The 20,980-nt window shown below is 42.3% G+C and overlaps 1 protein-coding gene across 1 annotated transcript in view; it reads left to right on the top strand.

Annotated features, from left to right (window-relative positions):
* The window catches only part of LOC126184488 (methylcrotonoyl-CoA carboxylase beta chain, mitochondrial), a 100,264-nt gene that overhangs the window by 66,594 nt on the left and 12,690 nt on the right, over positions 1 to 20,980 (top strand). The window contains exon 9 of the mRNA XM_049926881.1: positions 11,634 to 11,748. Within this exon, the coding sequence (XP_049782838.1) occupies positions 11,634 to 11,748 (115 nt within the window). The remainder of the gene's footprint in view (positions 1 to 11,633; positions 11,749 to 20,980) is intronic.

The following is a 20,980-nucleotide window of genomic DNA, read 5'->3' as shown; positions in this document are numbered from 1 at the left end:
ACCCCTCCCCCAAAATCTCAACTTTCCCCCAACCAGATCTCCACCCTCCACCCCTACCCGCCTCTCCTCTCTTGCGGTTCCTGCAGTACCTTCTTTGGGAATCACTTCCTGTACCCAGAAGAAGAAGGAGCACTCTCTTTCATCGGTGTCAACAGGTGACAGGGCTTCCTCTAGTAGTCCCTTTCCCTGGCAACTGGACTGGATGCCCGATGCCGAATAGTGGCTGAAGGAGCCGTGACCTGTGGGTCCAAAGGCTGTCCGCTCTTCATCTGTCCCCATGCTCAGTGTGGATAGTCCCATGAAGAAACCTTGCCCACAAAAGGTTACGAAGGAAAAGAAGAAGAAGAATTGGGAGAAGGCACCTCCAATGGCTCTGGAGGTGCTAGATTCCCCGACACAGTTAGATTCTGAGTTGATATTTGTGAATGTGATTCAACTCCCACTGGTGACAGGCAGTGATCCTGTGGTATGACCAGTCCTCCTGGCCCCTTCATTCCTTACCTGGCCATCAGTCACACTATCTTCCAGTGTAGTTGTTAGGAGTACTACTGTCACTTGCTGGAACTACAACACCTTATTTTCTCTTCTTCTGCAGTTTGCGTTGCTCTCCAAAAAACATGCTTCACTGATGACTATTCTCCAGTGCTCCATGATTATCGTGCATTCTGTTGGAACTGTGCTTGTCTCGAGGACATCTGGAGGGGTCTGTTCTTTGGTTTTTACAGATGTCATCAGTGAATGGATTCCCCTTCATACCTCGGGTGTGAAAAACGTAAGAGATTACCATTTGCAGTGTTTATCTATCTCCAGGTAGGGCAACAATTTATGATGATTTGATCACAGTAATCCAACAACCTTCCCCCCTTTCCTCCTGCTTGGGAACTTCAGCACACACCTCCCCCTGCAGGGGGAGTACCACTTCAGTTGGTAGGGGTCTTGTAATTAACCAGCTTCTCACAGACCATCATGTGTGCCACCTCGATGATAGTTCTCCTACCCACTTCCGTGCTGCCCATGGAACATTTTCAGCTATTGATCTAACAATCTCTTCCCCTAATCATGTGGCTTCACTACATTGGTCACTATACGATGACCTGTGTGATAATGACCACTTTCTGGTGATCCTGTCATTTCCTTGCTACGGCAAGACAGACAGACTACCACATTTGACACTTCAGAGCTAATTGACCTTTGTATGCCTTTGCTGTTATATTCGCTGCCTCTCGGTCATATTGTTCTGATGAGATTGTGCAAGGCATCTGACACTATCACCCATGCCACTGGAACTGCTTTTCACCTTTCCATGGATAGATTAACATTGTAAAAGCATTCAGGATCGCCGACAAACCCTGCAGCAATTCAGATGATGTCCTTGCAAACCAACCGTATAACGTTTAAGCGATTTGTTGCTAAGGCCCTCTATGTAATCAAACAAAATAAGAAGGAATGTTGGGAACACTGTTTCTCCTCCCTGGGGACGCACACACCTTCATCTCAGGTGTGGGGCAAGCTCCATGTTCTTGTGGGCTACCAATGATCAACAGCTGTTCTGACTGGGTCTTGTTCTACAAGGTGATATTCTACCAGAACACCTTGCAACCCACTTTGCATCAGCATCGGCGTCCTCTTCCTTTCTGGCTACCTTTCTATTGTAGAAGTGACCAGTTGAAGACATCACCTTATGTTTCACTCTCACCAAACTGAATTCTATAATGCACCCTTCATTATCTGGGAACAACATCAGGCTCTTGCCTCATCCCACAACACAGTCCCAGGTCCTGATCCAATTCACAGTCAGATTATCCTACACCTGAATGTTCTCCAAAGGCTTCTCCTCACAGTATTTTGGTTCCAAGGCGCCTTCCCCTCACAACGGCAAGATAGCATAGTAGGTCCAAGCCTTAAACCAGGCTACAACCAAACATATCTCGACAGTTACTGGCCGATTATCGTGACCAACATACTTTGTAAGCTGCTTGAAATGATAGTTGCTCATAGAGTATCCTGGGACCTTGAATCTTGGGGCCTTCTGTGTCCTCTATCAGAGTGGTTTCTGGAAGGGACAAACCACAACCAGCCATTTGCTTAGGTTGGAAACAGCAATCCGACAGGATTTTTCCAAATGCTAACACCTTGTCACAGAGTTTTTTTGATTCCATGACTGGGGATTTACAGGCCACCTATCAATTTTTGTTCATCAGTTTTCATCTCACCGGTTGTTCTGGGTTACTTGGCACTTCTCTCAGCTCCTCATGGATCCAAGAGAACAGTGCCCCACAGGACTCCGTGCCATCAATGGACTAGTAAACCCTGTTGGGCTGCTGATTACCCCTGCATTATATGTTATCGATTTTTGCATCTGGTACAGCTCCCACTTGGTAGTGTCTCCTGAACACCAGCCTCAAGGTGCCGTCCAGCGGGCCTCTGCATGGGCTCTTTCTCATGGTTTCCAATTCTTTCCTACAAAAGACAGTGGTCATGCATTTCTGCCATTGTGCTGCTGTCCATTTTGACTCCAAACTCTACTTCGGTACCCAGCAGCTGGACGTTGTAGCACAATCCCGTTTCTTGATCCTCCTCTTAGATAAAAAGCTGACTTGGCTGCCCCATATTCATCACCTGAAGACTAACTGCATGTGAAAGCTTTACATTCTGTGCTTCCTTGCCCTTGGGATGCGGCTCATGCTACTCATATCTGTATTTACCAGACCCTAGTTTTGTCCTGACTGGACTATGGTGGCTCAGCAGCTTCTTCAGCTTTGAAACTGATAGACCTAGACCACCATTGTGACATGTATCTGGCCTTTCGAACATGGACTGTAGAGTCTCCTTGCTGAAGGGGGGGATCTTCCCTCTTCAGATTCGACAGAGCCCGCTCTCGGTCTTCTATGTAATTGGCATTTAGGAGTTCCCTTATCCTCCCACATATCCCACTCTCTTTATATATTTTAGGGATGTTGTCCTGATTCCTGCCGTCAGATGGGATTACCAGTTGGAATGTACCTAGTTTCACTCATCCAAGAACTCAATCTTCCCTCCCTGGACTATGCTCCCTGTGTTTTCTCACGAAATTCCCCTTTGATGGTACCCAGGCCACGATTAGGACCAATCTCTTCCAAGGTCCTAAAGATTCACTTGCTCCATGACCTTTCAGTGTCTGTTAAGTCCAGTTGTTTGAGAGTTTCACAGTGCTACCATCTGTTGCACTGACATTTCTAAAACTGTTGATCAGGTGGGATATGCTTTTACATTTCCTACTGGTATGGAACTCCATTTGCTGCCGGGAACATGTGGTGTGTTTGCAGCAAAGCTAATAGCCATTAGCAGATCCATCCATTTTATTAAATGGACCTCCCTTAACTGTGTTTTAATATTTGCTGACTCAGTGAGAAGTCTCCAGGCTATTGTCAGATGCTATTCTTGCCACCGTGTGGTCTCTGCTTTTCGTGACCTTTCTCACTGACCTTCATCATGCTGCCTGCTCAATTGTCTTAATATGGGTCCCAATTCATGTGGGTATCCTGGGGAATGAACTGGCGCACTGTTTGGCTAGAGGAGCACTTACATGCTCACTGTTCACTGTGCCTACCTCAGGTGCGGAATTACGGGTGCACGAGATCTCTGCTTGCTCAAAAATGGCATGGCAACTGATGGGCTACTGCCTCATCTGATAAGGTCTGCGCAATCCAGGAGACTACTACAGCATGGAACTCTTCCTTCTGCTTCTCATGGAATGAATTCACAGTCCTATGTTTTCTCTGCATCGGTCATACTGGGTTATCCCCTATTTTTCTTTTGTGTAACAAGCCACCCTCACATTGCGGTTTTTTAGCCTCAAAGACAGTAGTTCTTTTTTTGAGTAATCACTCTTCTGACTGGTTTGGTGTGACCTGCCACATTTTCCTCTCCTGTGCGAACCTCTTGATTTCTGAGTAGCACTTGCAAAGTACATCCTCAGTTATTTGCTGGATGTACTCTAGTCGCTAGGTTGCTCCATAGTTTTTAGCCTCTACAGCACCCTCAGGTACCATGGAAGTTATTCTGCAATGCCCTAGCAGACGTCCTATCATCTTGTTCCTTCTTCTTGTCAGTTTTTCCCACATATTGCTTTCCTGTCAAATTCTTCACAGAATCTCCTCATTCCTTACCTTATCAGTCAACCTAATTTTCAACATTCATCTGTAGCGCCACATCTCAAATGCTTTGATTCCCTTCATTTCTGGTTTTCCCACAGTCCGTGTTTCACTATCATACAATGCTGTGCTCTAAACATACATTCTCAGAAATTTGTTCCTCAAATGAAGTTCCATCTTTGTGCCAGGAATGCACTTTTTGCCAGTAATATTCTGCTTTTGATGTCGTCCTTGCTCCATCCGTCATTGGCTATTTTGGTGCCTAGGTAGTAGAATTCCTTAACTTCATCTACTTTGTGACTGCCAATCCTGACGTTAAGTTTCTCACTGTTCTCATTTGTACTACTTCTCATTACTTTTGTCTTTCTTTGATTTACTCTCAGTCCATGTTCTGTAGTCACTACACTGCTCATTACATTCAACACATCCTGTAATGTACAATGTGAAGTTCATTTGTGATGGACCTGTACTCCAATGCTGCTGTGGACCAGACTCCACCAAACACATGAAACAAAATACAATACATGAATTACGAACGTAGTACACAATGTTACAATAAAAGACACAAAAATAGTAATTTAATTTTTATGCTTCATTGTTCAAACTTTACTTTTCCTAGATCAATCTATTACCACACAAGTTAACAAAGATCCTACAGTTTTACAAGTCAGAAACAAGTTAAATAAAAGTCCTACATTTTACAAGTCCTCATATAATGGGCACTCTTAAACCACACCATACAAGTTAACTGAAAATAGGGTATTTGACTGTTTTCTGGAAATTGTCTTAAATTATTAATTATTTCATTTTATGTTCCTAACATGCTTTTTTCCCCCTCTTGAATTTCAGTATTCTTTTTTAAAAACAAAAAGGAATTTAAAATAATTTGAAAGCCCGCTAAAATGCTCGATTCGAGTCATGATGCCTGTGGTGTCACAGGTTAGCTTGCTGCTCCTATTGTCATAATGCTAATTCACAATGATGTCAAGTTTCGGAAAATTGGTTACAAATGGCGTATACTACCATACTGTACAAATACATTTATAAAAACTCCTGAAAAGTTGTTCTTGAGTGTTCGAGAGAATAAGATGCCTAAAATAGGATTTCACTGTACCAGCAAACTGCCACCACATCGATGCTCAACTTCACTAACTTTACTAAAAACGTGTTGCACTGTGAAGTAACATTAACTTGCCTCCAAGATACGCTCTTCCACTGTTACAATGAAGGACTGCGTCATTCAACTAAATTAAACACCTAATGAAAATAGCCATTTTACCCAACTACACCTCAGTTATTTGGTACATCTACATCTACATCTACATCGATACTCTGCAAATCACATTAAAGTGCCTGGCAGAGAGTTCATCAAACCACCTTCACAATTCTCTATTATTCAAATCTCATATAGCACGTGGAAAGAATGAACACCTATATCTTTCCGTAGAAGCTCTTGATTTCCCTTATTTTATCATGGTGATCATTCCTCCCTATGTAGGTCAGTGTCAACAAAATATTTTCGCATTCGGAGGAGAAAGTTGGTGATTGAAATTTCGTGAGAAGATTCCGTCACAACAAAAAACACCTTTCTTTTAATGATTTCCAGCCCAAATCCTGTATCATTTCTGTGACACTATCTCCCATATTTTGTGATAATACAAAATGTGCTGCTTTTCTTTGAAATTTTTCGATGTACACTGTCAGTCCTGTCTGGTAAGGATCCCAAACCGCGCAGCAGTATTCTAAAAGGACGTACGGGTGTAGTATAAGCAGTCTGCTTAGTAGGTCTGTTACATTTTCTAAGTGTCCTGCCAATAAAACACAGTCTTTAGTTAGCCTTCCCCACAACATTTTCCATGTGTTCCTTCCAATTTAAGTTGTTCGTCATTGTAATACCTAGGTATTTAGTTGAATTTACGGCTTTTAGATTAGACTGATTTATCGTGTAACCGAAGTTTAGCACTCATTTGGATGACCTCACACTTTTCAATATTTAGGGTCAATTGCCACTTTTTGCAGCATGCAGATATCTTTTCTAAATTGTTTTGCAGTTTGTTTTGATCTTCTGATAACTTCATTAGTTGATAAACTACAGTGTCATCTGCAGACAACTGAAGACAGCTGCTCAGATTGTCTCAGAAATCATTTATATAGGTAAGGAACAGCAAAGGGCGTATAACACTACCTTGGGGAACGCCAGAAATCACTTCTGTTTTACTCAATGACTTTCTGTCAGTTACTACAAACTGTGACCTCTCTGACAGGAAATCACAAATCCAGTCACATAACTGAGACGATATTCCATAAGCATGCAATTTCTCTACGAGCCGCTTGTGAGGTACAGTGTCAAAAGCCTTTCGTAAATCCAGAAATACGGAATCGATCTGAAATCCCTTGTCAATAGCACTCAACACTTCATGTGAATGAAGAGCTAGTTGGGTTTCACAGGAACAATGTTTTCTAAACCCATGTTGACTGTGTGTCAATAGACCATTTTCTTCGAGGTAATTCATAATGTTCGAACACAATATATGTTCTAAAATCCTGCTGCATATCGATGTTAATGATATGGGCCTGTAATTTAGTGGATTACTCCTACTACCTTTCTTGAATATTGGTGTGACCTGTGCAACTTTCCAGTCTTTGGGTACGGATCTTTTGTCGAGCGAACGGTTGTATATGAATGTTAAGTATGGAGTTAGTGCATCAGCATACTCCAAAAGGAACCTAATTGGTATACAGTCTGGAGTTCGGTTGTTAGAGCAGTAGACTGTTGAATTTTATAAGACAATATCCATAGATTGCTGGTTTGAATCTAACCTGAAAGAACACACAAACCAACTCAACAGTCTCCTCATACAAAAACCGAATCACAATTATAGAACTTCACCACACTGATCAGAAACAGAATATCATTGTGTTTTCCTTACTGTTTACATGTGCTTACATTTGCATTCGCTGTACACACGCTACATTCAAAAAGATATTTTCTAGTTAATGTGACCGCACACATGGTACTTTATTAAAAACAATGTTTTATCTATGTACTGTCCAGCTAGGATCTTTATTGTTTAAACTTTTGCAGTTTCATCATCTTACATAAAGGTGAAGTTAGTCTGCTTAAGATGCTAAAGTTAGTTTATGCTCGCTAACATCACAGCCCCTACATTTGTGTCACCTGCATGTTGTACATGCATTATATCTATCTGTATAACCTCATCATCCTACACCTCATTGTAGTCTGGGCATATGGTGGTATCTTCACTGCTAGTAATGCTTTGCAAAACAGTGAATTGTTTGTTTGCAAAGTAAATGCATTTATCCTCCCTCGTCCGTTTCTCAGACTAAGATTAATGTGAAGCTACATATAATACATCCCACAATTGAAACAACTGCTACATCAGTTCTTGCTAACACTATTTTCGTATTTCTTGTACAACTTTTAAAATTATGTGACCCTTCCAGGATTTGAACATGTGACCTCTTAATCTGCAACCAGATGCACTACTTATTGTGCCAGTGAACAGCAGCTATAAACAGGGAGTATCCTTGCTGAGGCTCTTCAACAGAGGAAATCAGAACTAGGAATAATTTGTTGTGCTTTGGGTCGTAGCTTGTGACTGACAGTCAAAAGTCTAGTTATAATATATGGACACATTTGCAAAATGTTCTACAATCCCTTTGTTTTGAGTGAATTTAATGATGTTGCAGGGAGCGGGGAAAAGAAGTCCGTCGTTGCACATATTGCTGCTCTAAATGGGCAGAGCACAAATGCATCAGCTTTAGCAAGGCTTCCACTGCCAACATTCTCAAAATTCTCTATTGTTACTTAAAAGTTGTAATTGCGTTTTCTGTCTCTAAATAGCTAAACTGTTTGCAGAAAAAGTATGTAACATTCTTCACACACAAATAAAGAAAAGATGTTATGTGGGCATGTGTCCGGAAACACTTAATTTCCATGTTAGAGCTCATTTTAGTTTTGTCAGTATGTACTGTACTTCCTCGATTCACCGCCTGTTGGCCAAATTGAAGGAAGGTAATGTTGACTTCGGTGGTTGTGTTGACATGCGACTCATCGCTCTACAGTACGTAGCATCAAGCACATCAGTACGTAGCATCAACAGGTTAGTGCTCATCACGAATGTGGTTTTGCAGTCAGTGCAATGTTTACAAATGCGGAGTTGGCAGATGCCCATTTGATGTATGGATTAGCACGAGCCAATAGCCGTGGCGCGGTATGTTTGTATTGAGACAGATTTCCAGAACGAAGGTGTCCTGACAGGAAGATGTTCGAAGCAATTGATCAGCGTCTTAGGGAGCATGGAACATTCCAGCCTATGACTCGTGACTGGGGAAGACCTAGAATGATGAGGACACCTGCAATGGACGAGGCAATTCTTCGTGCAGTTGACGATAACCCTAATGTCAGCGTTAGAGAAGTTGCTGCTGTACAAGGTAACGTTGACCATGTCACTGTATGGAGAGTGCTACGGGAGAACCAGTTGTTTCCGTACCATGTACAGCATGTGCAGACACTATCAGCAGCTGATTGGCCTCCACGGGTACACTTCTCCGAATGGTTCATCCAACAATGTGCCAATCCTCATTTCAGTGCAAATGTTCTCTTTACGGGTGAGGCTTCATTCTAACGTGATCAAATTGTAAATTTTCACAATCAACATGTGTGGGCTGACAAGAATCCACATGCAATTGTGCAATCACATCATCAACACGGATTTTCTGTGAACATTTGGGCAGGCATTGTTGGTGATGTCTTGATTGGGCCCCATGTCCTTCCACCTACGCTCAATGGAGCACGTTATCATGATTTCATACGGGATACTCTACCTGTGCTGCTAGAACATGTGCCTTTACAAGTACGACACAACATGTGGTTCATGCACGATGGAGCTCCTGCACATTTCAGTCGAAGTGTTCGCACGCTTCTCAACAACAGATTCGGTGACCGATGAATTGGTAGAGGCGGACCAATTCCATGGCCTCCACGCTCTCCTGACCTCAACCCTCTTGACTTTCATTTATGGGGGCATTTGAAAGCTCTTGTCTACGCAACCTCGGTACCAAATGTAGAGACTCTTCGTGCTCGTATTGTGGACAGCTGTGATACAATACGCCATTCTCCAGGGCTGCATCAGCGCATCAGGGATTCCATGCGACGGAGGGTGGATGCATGTATCCTCACTAACGGAGGACATTTTGAACATTTCTTGTAACAAAGTGTTTGAAGTCACGCTGGTACGTTCTGTTGCTGTGTGTTTACATTCCATGATTAATGTGATTTGAAGAGAAGTAATAAAATGAGCTCTAACATGGAAAGTAAGCGTTTCCAGACACATGTCCACATAACATATTTTCTTTCTTTGAGTGTGAGGAATGTTTCCTGAAAGTTTGGCCGTACCTTTTTGTAACATCCTGTATAGTGATGGGGTATACTATATCACGATACCGGAAGATGATGTGAATGAATCTGAAGTACATTTCCACCTGCCTACGGTGCGAGTTACCTCACATAATGTCATGCCACACTCACTGAAGTTACAAAGTGCAAGAAATGTAGTTGTTTGCTTATAGAAGTCTCAAAGTTATCAGTTTTGCTTTTGTGGAGTTACAGCCTGCAAACATAGAAATCTTAAAATACAGCAAATGCCGTCGTATCCTCTCGTGATGAAAGCTGGTCCACAACCGTTGTAACTGGTCTGTGATGCTCTGGACACTGGCACTGGGATTGAGTTGATGCCCATGCTGTCCCACACATGTTCAGATCTAGGAATCTTGTTGGTCATAAGAGTACCTCAGCATCGTGCAGACAGTTCATAGAGAGATGTACCCTGTGTGGATAAGCGTTATTATGTTGAAAAATGATATCATAATACTGTTGCATGGAAGATAACACCTAAGGATACAGGATTTTCGTAATGTACTGTTCTGCCATCAGAGTTCCCTCAATCACTACCATGAAGTCGTGCCTGATTACTCCCCGCACCAGTGACATCATTGTGTCTTTCCAAAACACTGGGACATCATCTCAGCTCGCCACCCTGCTCATTGTCAATGGTCATCTGGGGTAGTGTTGAACTGCAATTCATCACTGAAGACTGTACAATGCCATTCATGAGTAGTCTATACCTCCCACCCATAGCTCCATTTAAAACACAGCAATTTGTATTGTTATGTGAATGGTAGCCTACACATCAGCCAGTAATTCCCTTGTCCGGCTGCTGCTAGTTTTCTACTGGTGGAGTGGGATGAAGCAGAATGTTTCAGGGAGTCAATGTATGTTCTCAGATGGCTTCTGAAGATGTGAAGGGGTTATGATGCGCACAATATTGTGTGATCAATGTGGTGGAAGATTTGGTCAACCAGATAGAGTGCACTTGCCCTCATGTTAAAGTGCAGTCCAACATTGGACCACCATCACACCCGAATGCCCCACAAATCTGTATACTGCATGATTGGACCAGGTGGCCAAATGAAGATCCACAATGAATGCCCTTTCCAACTTCAAGTGCTAATAACACTATCTCATATGTGTATGTGATATCTTGATGTCTTTCACAATGATTATTCAACATCTGACATTGTTCACACCCCTCATATATCCTACGAGGCCTGCTAACAACCTCTAATGCACTCCAGTGGATGTTCTGTCTGTCAGAGAAATGCAACTCTTACATGTTCATAAGTGTCCAATGTTCATTGACATCTGACCATGTCTTCTGGGTGCTTCACTTTTTTTGTCAGGCAGTGTGTGTGTGTGTGTGTGTGTGTGTGTGTGTGTGTGTGTAATTAAATAGCACATGGATCACCTCCTGTCGCCAATCTATGGAGCTTTCACCATAATAAAATTATTTTAATTAATGTAGCAATTACCTATGTGCAATTATCAATAAATTTGGAAATGATATCTACTGCTGTGAGTTCTTTAACATGTGTTGTGAAATCAGTTCTGAGTAACCTGTGTTTAGTGATTATTCTAAGTATACCATTCGTGTTACTAACAAAATGGAAATTCCTGGATGCAGAAACACACAAAATAAAGGAAAGGAAACCTCTCAACTGCAGCAGATCGATACGTGGAGCACAGTTACACATAACAGAAAACAGCACTCGCATTAGCTTTCGAGCACTACACACAACCACATGTTTGTGTGAATGTGTGTTCTATTGCTGGAAAGAGAGCTAGTGTGAATGCTGTTCTCATTTGTCTGACTACCAGAGTTAGGATTATTTTTGTGGTATGTTGTTGAATAGAATATGTTAATGAATAATTTACTTTGTTTTCAGTTTGCCCTATAATAAACTATGGAACATGTGTTTCACAGTAAAATTTAAATTTAATGTTTAAAGTTAATTATAAATATATTTTTAGGGGAGCATATCTGGTTCATTAGCTGATATATCAGACTGTAATGTTTATTACTATATCTGAAATTGCATAAAAAATAAAAATATAGTTATTGGTTGAAATATTTGCCATAGGCCAAGATTCCTGTACATGTGGCCAAATGCAAGAATCTCAGTGATGGGAGGTGATCAGGCTGCAGGAGTGTTGGCCCAGATAACAGAGCAGCAGAAGTTAAGGAGTGGAAAGGAGGTATGCACTACTTGAGCAGAAAAGTAATATTTTTGGATTTTGGTAATGCAGAATTGCGTTTTTTTAGTAATTCCAAATGCTGTATATATTCAGTTGAGTATGTGTGACTTTCTCTGTACCTGAAAATTCTGTGATGCAACTGATGGCAGCATTCTTCCTGTGTCACATTTGGATTTAGATACAAGACATTAGCACCTATTATGAAGTGCAGACACTGCAAGCAGTTCTAGAGTTAGGCTATCACCTGCCACTTATTTCCATTATCATGACAGGCAGTAGCACTCACAGTGAATATTGTGAAACTGACACATAGTCCACCTAGGTACGTATTCTTTTTACTAAGGATTTTAGATTGTCTATTCAAATTTCTTCTAATACTAAAAGCAATAAGTGTGTTTAAAACAGTGTCAGAAGGCGTATGCTGACAGCTGAAAATATGTAAGCAGAATTTCAGTAAACTGTTTGCTACATACTGCCTATTTGGGGATGGGGAGGGGGTGGGTGATGACACTCAGTGTGTTCACATGGGTTGTGTCAGATTTTAAGCATCTCAGGAGCTCGGCCAATCTAGGATGGGTACAAGTTTGGCAAACCCTGCGTTCGTGATCTGGGAACTGGTGAATACGAGCAGGCCTCTGCAACCTTAAGCTCTAGGCAAGCTTCAGTGACCGCTATGTGATGTAGCAGTGGGGAGTTATATAATCGACTTGCATATCCTCTGATATGTGCCACTGGCGATGGGCTCTGTGCCTCGGCTTGGCAATTAAATATTTTACTTGTAGCTCATGCTGTGCAGTAAGATTTTTTTTTTTTTTTTTTTTTTTTAATAGAATAAAAACACTTCCAGCAGTTTGAGTGGGCTATTTGGTTCCATTAATATCCAATCCAACAGTAGGAGTGACGAGACAGACTAAATGTAGCAGAACAGAGACAAACTTTCAGAATCTGTTTTTAATCTTGAAAAGGTATGTTAGGAAAGGTGTTTACCTTTCAACGTTGAGAGTTTTGTGTGTGATAGAAGGAACATGAATTCAGTGGAAAGCCTCTGAAATGGAATGTTGTTGAGCAAATTTCTGCTTCACAGTATACTGCACAGCTGCAGAATGTGGTGCAACTGGGAGACTACCCAAATGTCACAGATATGCACAGGTGCATAAATTATAACAGAGATGTAATGCTTGTAGGGAAATAAGTAAATTAGACACTAGTAAATTAAAGAAAGAATGGGAGGCTATTGGAGTTGTATCATGGAAAATGTCAATGATGAACTGAAAAAGAGCTATATTTGCATTGACCACTAACATACCTATTCTTCCTAAATATATCAAACAGGGTGTATTTGCTTAAAATTCCATCCCTACTTACAAAACCATTTAAAACCAAGGTGTTTTAAATTCCAGTTTTTTGTGCAGACTGTGCTAACCTGTAATATTATTCCAATTAATTTAGTTACTGGAGCTTAACATGTCATGCAGTTGGCTGTTCTTGAACAGTCACTTGATACAGAGATGTTTCTACAGAATTCTAATTTTTATGCTCTGAACTTGCATACGCATACAAGGAAACTGTTTGTGAGATCTCCTGATAAAAGTCAAGGAGACTCGACTGTTGCTATGATCTATAGCTTGAGACAAAGTACTAAATCTGTCAGTGTTGACAGTGGGGGGGGGGGGGGGGGGGGAGAGAGAGAGAGAGAGAGAGAGAGAGAGAGAGAGAGAGAGAGAGAGAGAGAGAGAGATTCTGGGGTGAAAGGGAATGGGAAACATTGAAAGAACAGCCCACAATTCAAATGCAACAGAAACAATATAAATGAACTTCCATCATGTTGGAATACTTGTAGGTGTTACAACAATAACAAACACAATATGTGGAATGTAGTACTTTATAGAGGAACATGTAAGATACAGATTGTGCATAGCACTGAACACATTGACTGGACAACAGTAATACAGGGTACAGAATAGGCTAAGCTCTTGTTTGCGATCACTTAAATAATACTGTTTCCTTGGTGGCTCACTAGTGCGTACTAGGGTGTCGACCCAAATGGCCTCTATAAGTGGGCTTGTGAACTGTAAGGAAGTGCAATCTTTGAAATTGTGCACACCATGAGTGAAGGTACGTTGCTCCTCCCTTCTAGGGAATGGAAAAACCACATACATACATAAAAACACTAGGCTCAGAAAAAAATTCATGGTGCCAAAAAAGTGCATGTTTCCAATAAAAAGTGATGGTACAAAAAAAAGAATGGATTGATGCCGTGAAAAAAAAAGCACTAATTTCATGAGGCACTGTGATAATTCAAAGAAAACACCAGTGATGGTGCTAACATCCATTTCATTGCTCGGCTTCTGCAGCTTGTGCCAGGCAGGCACCGACAAGTAGGGCGGAAGTGATGAGAGGTTAGTTTGGTGCACCATCCCACCTCTCGTGAGAGCTGTAGGGCTGGACCAGTGACGATGTCTCCATAGAGATGTCCTCCTCAAGGTCAGCAGCCAGTGCCAGAGGCTTCAGTAGGGGCATCAGAGACGATGGCCGCTCAGGACCCAGCAACGGAGACAGCGGCAACAGCTGCGGCATCAGGTGCAGTGGGGATGCACCAGTGACTGCGGTCAAGGAGTGGGGGCGGAGTCAAGAACCCCAGACAGCGATATGACTGGCAGCGACCTCCCACTGAGGCATGAACTGGACTGTCTGCAATACAGGAACAGGCATTGGCGGCGACGGCAGCGGTGGAGGCAGTAGCCCTCCGGAACAGACTCCGCTGTGTGCGGCCACAGCTGGTTGAAGTGATGGGGCATCCACCCACCTGGAATGCGGACAATGCACAGGCACCAGCGACGATCGATGATGACAGGAACCCAGTTCGGCCGGTGGCTGAAACCACAAGCCGAGGCAGGTGCATCAGGCCAGAACCATTGCGGACATGGTGTCAGTTGCAGCAGGTGAAAGAGTGTCTGTGACTGTGTCCAGGTAGCAGCTCCACCAGGCTCTTGTCCCCAACTGGAGTGAAACAGTACGAACTCAGTAAATGGTCTAAAACAGTTACAGGGGACCTGCAGGATATGTACTTCTGCATCTGAGTGTTAAATATCCAAACCATGCATTCTGCCTCACCATTAGATTATGGATGAAAAAGGGGAGCTTCGAAACGGCAAACACCACTCGCCTGCAAAAAGATACAAATTCTCGAGAAATGAACTGGGGGCTGTTATCAGTAACAGCAGTATATGGAAGTATCTCAATTACAAAAATCTTAGACAGGTACGAAATAGTGGCTGCTGCAGACATGGACAGAAAACACACCATGTGGGGTAATTTGGAATAGGTGTCCACTATGATGACCCAATACAGCTTTAGGAAGAAGGACCCAGGAAAATGGACATGTAGACCAGGGTGTATACGACACAGGACATCCGGGAGATCCGGGAAAAACGCGGGAATTTTTTCGTCCGGGAGAAAACCGGGAAAAACCCGGGAATTTTTTAGAATTCCGGGAACTTTTCCTTGTTTTAGTTACCAGTTAAATTTTTGTGATTTTGACTGATAAGAACCAATACTCTAACGAAGGATATTACTGTATCCCACTTCTGCAGAAAAATGCTGCAGCAAAAACACATGAACGAGAGAAAAAAACGAAAATAAAACTTAAGTCGCAAAGTAAATGCGCCACATACAACAACAAAACACAGTGCTCATACAAGCGTCTGCCAACCAAAGTGTGTCAAAGGCTTTAGGATGAATATGCAGTGCTTCCTAACAACAAATTGCCTCCGATGCGCGTGACATGACAGCTGTTTACGTTTGATGCATTTGAGCAGTTGCGGGCGGGCTCTTGCTCATGCCCAGTTGAGTTGCCTATGAGTAGTACCTTCTCCCGCTTCTGGCTACAGATGTGTGGCTCGGCGCCACTATCTAAATTGCTCCGGTTCGGAAATATTGTAGATCCAGGGCTGATGCACAGAGCTGTCTGAGTTGTTGCGGTGAGGTGGGTAGTCTCCACGTGACCTGTGTTTACGTTTAATGATTTTGCACTTTTCTCTTCGTTTATTGCTCTTACATTAAATGAAAACAAAACAGATTTCTGTGGTCGGGAGCTACCAAATGAATTAAAATATGTTCGCATAATTACGGAAGGCTAAAATATGTTGTTAGTTTCAGGTTTTATTTCCACCTTTATGACAGTCAAGCATTAATCACCTTGCAGAACAATGAAGTCATTTTTGTCGGTTTGCTATAGAGATTTGACTTTTATTAATATTTTGCACTGAGGCAGTCAATTTATTTTAAACGAAGTGTTTAATTTCACACTGTTGGCTAGTTTCAACTGTTTGCTGCATTTCAAGTGCACGTTTTCCTCTAGCTCGTATGGCATTATGCCATAATAAAGAACCAAACATGAGGTAATACAGTACTGGTACTCAAGAAAATTTACATCCGAATCTGGACATATGATTGTGCACTTTAAGCTGAATTATGTATTTTAGTAAAGTTCACGAAATTCCAATGCTCCTGAAGTGTCCTTCGATGTCTTGTTTCTTTTATGACGTAATGCAAGATCTTTTAATATTTTACTCGTAGAAACATGCGGGCTTCCTGCGTCATCGTAGCTGCGCAGGCACAGTGACGCTTGTTATCTGGCGCTCTGGCAACTGCTGAAACGAACCAATTTCTAACAGGTCACTGGAAAATATTGCGAATGCTGATTTGAAAAGTGTTAAATTTCCTTTTACGCAAGATGAACTATGAGCGAGAATGTATGATGAATTTCTTAAATCACAGAGCGTGACTCTCATTTAAAAATCAACTTTTTGAGGACGACCATCTAGAAGAATTTCGAGCCCGGAAGATCAGACATTTACGTCATTATTAAAAATTTGACTGGCACATTGGGGTGATGTATCTTAAAGTGTAACACGTGCAAAATGATCAGCATTATATATGGAAGCTTAGCTTCTCTTGCAGCTTATTAATCTCAAAGACCAATATTATTTGTGAAAGCTTTGTTTTTCTTCTAGCAAAACTATGTATATTAATTTAAACCATTAACTTTTCTTTTTGTGTGTTCGCGCTACTTAAGAGTGATCTTGCTATTGGTTGACTACACTACGTGTCCTGTGCTGTCATCAGCTGCCGAGATCACATGACATGAGCTATGACTGGCTTACAAAAGCGCGTCGCAATCTCGATTTCATTGCTTCGGAAAGTAACATGCAGTGTTTGGTGGAATTCGAATTTATAGCCCTGTAAAACGAAGAAATGCAGCGTACATGTTGCTGCACATCAAAGATCTTTCCAAAATGTGTTTTTTTCCCCCCAGGGTTTCATTTTCTAAAGTACCGGCAAATTCTACGTCTGTGTAGAAAACAATGAACATTTTAAGGATTGATAAGTTTTACAGTGCCGAGGAAAAGTATACTCTCATTTAACATGGAATAAGTCTATTTTCACCCGGGAGAAAGTGTATTTTCAACCGGGAAATCTGGGAAAAATCCGGGAATTATTTTTCCTTGTCCACGTATACACCCTGTAGACCCTCCCACGGGCACTGCGACATCGGCCAGGGGCAAAAGACGCCCATGGGGCTGCCTATTGCTGAACACGGTGAGTGAAAGTGGCTATAAGCCACATCATGTCCCCATCTATGCCCAGTCGATACACATGCTAGCGGGCCAAAGCTGTGGTGCGAGAGGTTTCCCAATGACCAACATGCACAAGCCGCAGTATGTTACGGTGTAAGGAAGTGGGAATCAGAACCTGGAAGCAGCATCCTCTGTAGCTAACAAAAGAACACCACCAAACACAGGAAGGCAGTGCTGGAGGAAGAAGTAATTACATCAGGGATCCCAGACATGGCCCAGGAGGTTTTTCAAGCCAACTGTGCTGCACAAAGGAGAGGACACTACTAAGTACAGGATCCACAGTGATGGCTGATGCTATCATGGCAATAGTGATGGGAAAACCATTGACCACATTCTGGTTCTCAGTATCTAAATAGAAACAAAGCAACTCGTTCTGATCAAACACTGGGTCCAGCTCAGCCAGAAGGCGAAGTAAGGCATCGGTGTTGGTGTGTTGTGCCATCGGCCAGTAATGGATCTGATAGTGATAGTAGGAGAGGAAGAGTGCCGACCGCTGCAAACTATATGTGCTGCCTTGTCCAGCAAGGAAGGTGAAGGGTTAAAAAGAACAACCAACAGCTTTTGATCTGTATTAAATCGAACTTAGAACCACACAAGAAGATGTAAAGTTTCCTGAGTGTGAACACGATCGCTAAAGCTTCTTTTCAGTCTGACAATACAACTGCTGAGCATGAGGTAAAGTCTTAGAAGGGTAAGCAATGGGTCATTCAGACCCGTCCGTGTATTTGTGCAGCAAACACCACACCGGGACTCTGCTGAGAGGCATCTGTAGCCAACACTAGATGCTGACCTGGCTGAAAAGTGGCCAGGCATGGGGCAGATTGAAGTTTAGGTTTAAGCAAATTGAACACTCAGTCACAAGCTGGGGACCAGAAAAAAGGCACATTTTTACGCAAAAGCACGTGCAGGGGCTGAGCAACAGTGGATGCGTCTGGCAAAAGCTTATGGAAGTATGCAAGTTTACCTAGAAACACCAGCAGCTCCTTAACAGAGGTTGGCCGTGGCAAAGCCGCATGGAGATGCAATGGCGTGACCCCCGTGTGAGAAACCTTAACACCTAGGTACCCAATTGATAGCTGAAAAAAATTGAGATTTGGCAAGATTGCACTTGAGACCTCCAGACTGCAAAACAAAAAACAACGATCGGAGATTGCTAAGGTGGTCTTTGGTGGAAGAACCCAAAACAATGATGTTGTCAAGGTAATTAATGCAGCTGGGCACAGAGGCTGTCAGCCGTTCTAAAAAATGCTGAAAAATTACGGGTGCGCTAGCGACCCCAAAATGTAAGCGTTGATATTGAGTAGGTTGAAAGGTGTTGACAATGAGAAGGTGCTTAGTGGAGGTATGTTTCTGACAAATCAGTCTTGGAAAAGTAGTGGCTACCTGATAATTTTGCGTGCAACTCATCAGAGTGAGGCATAGGATATTTGTCAGTCATGGAATATGCATTAATTGTGACACTTAAGTCGTCGCAGATGCAAAGCTTATCTGTCATCTTCTTAACAATGACCAGTGGTTAGCCCATTCACTGAAAGAAACAGGCTGAATGACATTGAGTGATGTCAAATGATCTAATACGGTCTTGACAGAGTCATAAAATGTGAAAGGCAAACAGAGACAAAAACTCGGAGCAAAGGGACTCTAGTTGCTGATCCAGAACTTGAGCTGACATTAAATTTATCGTATCAGCAATGGGGAAACTGAAAGCGCTAAATGCATCTAACTCAAACAGGTCTGCAGTGTGGGATTGATCCATGACAAGGAAGATGAGAGGGCAAACAACAGATTTGTAAGAGACAGGAGCAGAGAACTGACGTAGGATCAGAATCTGCTGTTTATTGTAGCCAACCAACTTCTGTGAAGGCTGTGTGAAGGGAGGGGAACCAAAGTCCACATGCATTTGAGTGTTTACTAAAGTCACTGCAGCTTCTGTGTCCACTTGCATTTTTAGCAGTTTATTAAACACACACAAGTCAATAACCAATTTGTTTGGGGAGATAGCCATTGTAGAGACACTGTTTATGTCCATCAGTATGACTGTGTCTGACACATTTGGAGAGTAATTACACACCAATGCAATGTGGCCTTTATTTCAACACCTGTTGCAAACAGACCAATCCTTAGGGCAGTACGGGCAAGACAGAAGGGGGACACGCAGTTGTAACCGACGCTGCTCCATATGACACTGAGTCGAAGGTTGTATAGCTGCAATGGCTTCCCAGTGGTCCTAAACACTTGCAGTGTGCCTGACAGTGGTTGAATGAGCAGCTTCTGATACCTTACTCACACAGCAATCTGATTGCTTGTGGCCTGTGACACTTCAAAGGATTGTGCTACATTGAACACATCCATAAGCGTTGGAGTCTCATATTGAAGAGCTTTTTTGTGGACTTCCATATCTGGGGCCAGATGAATAATATCACCACAAACCATGTGATTAGTGCAGGTTTTGTGATGGATACTAAAGACAAATTTACAATGACAGCTCAACCCGTGTAATTCTTTGTAAGATTGCTTTGGGCATTTCTGATGATGGTAAAATTCTACACGTGTCACAATGACATGCATTCTGTCAGAGTAACAGGTTGAGAGAAGCTTGCACATTACAACAAATGATAAGCTGGGCGTGTCTTGGTAAGTTACAATTTGGCACAACAACTGATAAATGCATGGGGAAAGCCAGGAAAGAAAGAAAGACCTACACAGGTCTGCATCGCCTAAGCAATAAACTTGGTAATGCTGGTATAACCATGTCTCATAGAAGACCACATCTTCATCTGATTCAACATATGCCAGAAAGGGTGATGTTTGCACTGACGGGAGAGTAACCTGTCGCTAACACACAGAGGCCCCTTGATGGAGAGCAGTGGTGAGAGCCTGCTGTTGTTTTGCAAAAGCTTGCTGCTAGGCAATGATACATTGGAGTATTTCTTCTATTGAGATGTTTGTCGGGTAACTTAGCACTGACACTGACAGGCAGAGAAACATAAACCTCACTTGTCACCAAGTTTGTTATAGTAACAACAAACAAGATTTATGGAGCATTGTACTTTATAGAGCAACATGTAAGATACAGTTTGTGTGTAGCACTGTACACAATGATGGGACAGTAGTAATACTGGATACGAAATGGGCCGAGCACTTATTTGGCGATTGCTGAAATAATACTGTTTCCTTGGGGACTCGCCAGAGCGCATCAGGGGTCTGACCCAGGTGGCCCCTATAAGCAGGCCTGTGAACTATGTGGACTCGTGATCTCTGCAAGCATCACGAGTGAAGATACATCAGTAGATCAGCACCTTTGGATAATCAGTACAACAAAAAGCCAGCCAAAGTTGCAAATTTAACTTGTTTTATTCACTTGATGACTTGTTTCAGGTTGAGACCCATTTTCAAATCATCGTAACATATAGTCAAAATGGTATTTCTGAAAATGCAGAAAGCATGCCAAGAATGTATATGAATCACAAAGTGCAAATGAACAGTTACTGTGCACAAAGTTATATCTGTGTGGGCTGTAACTGTTTGTTTGCACTTCACGATGTATTTTCAATCACAACATGGTTTTTGCATTTTTGGAAATACCATTTTGA

Source organism: Schistocerca cancellata, chromosome 4, assembly GCF_023864275.1.
Source record: "Schistocerca cancellata isolate TAMUIC-IGC-003103 chromosome 4, iqSchCanc2.1, whole genome shotgun sequence".
In the NCBI taxonomy this organism is placed as follows: domain Eukaryota; kingdom Metazoa; phylum Arthropoda; class Insecta; order Orthoptera; family Acrididae; genus Schistocerca; species Schistocerca cancellata.
Note: the sequence above shows the minus strand (reverse complement) of the source record. Positions and strands in the feature narration are given on the sequence as shown.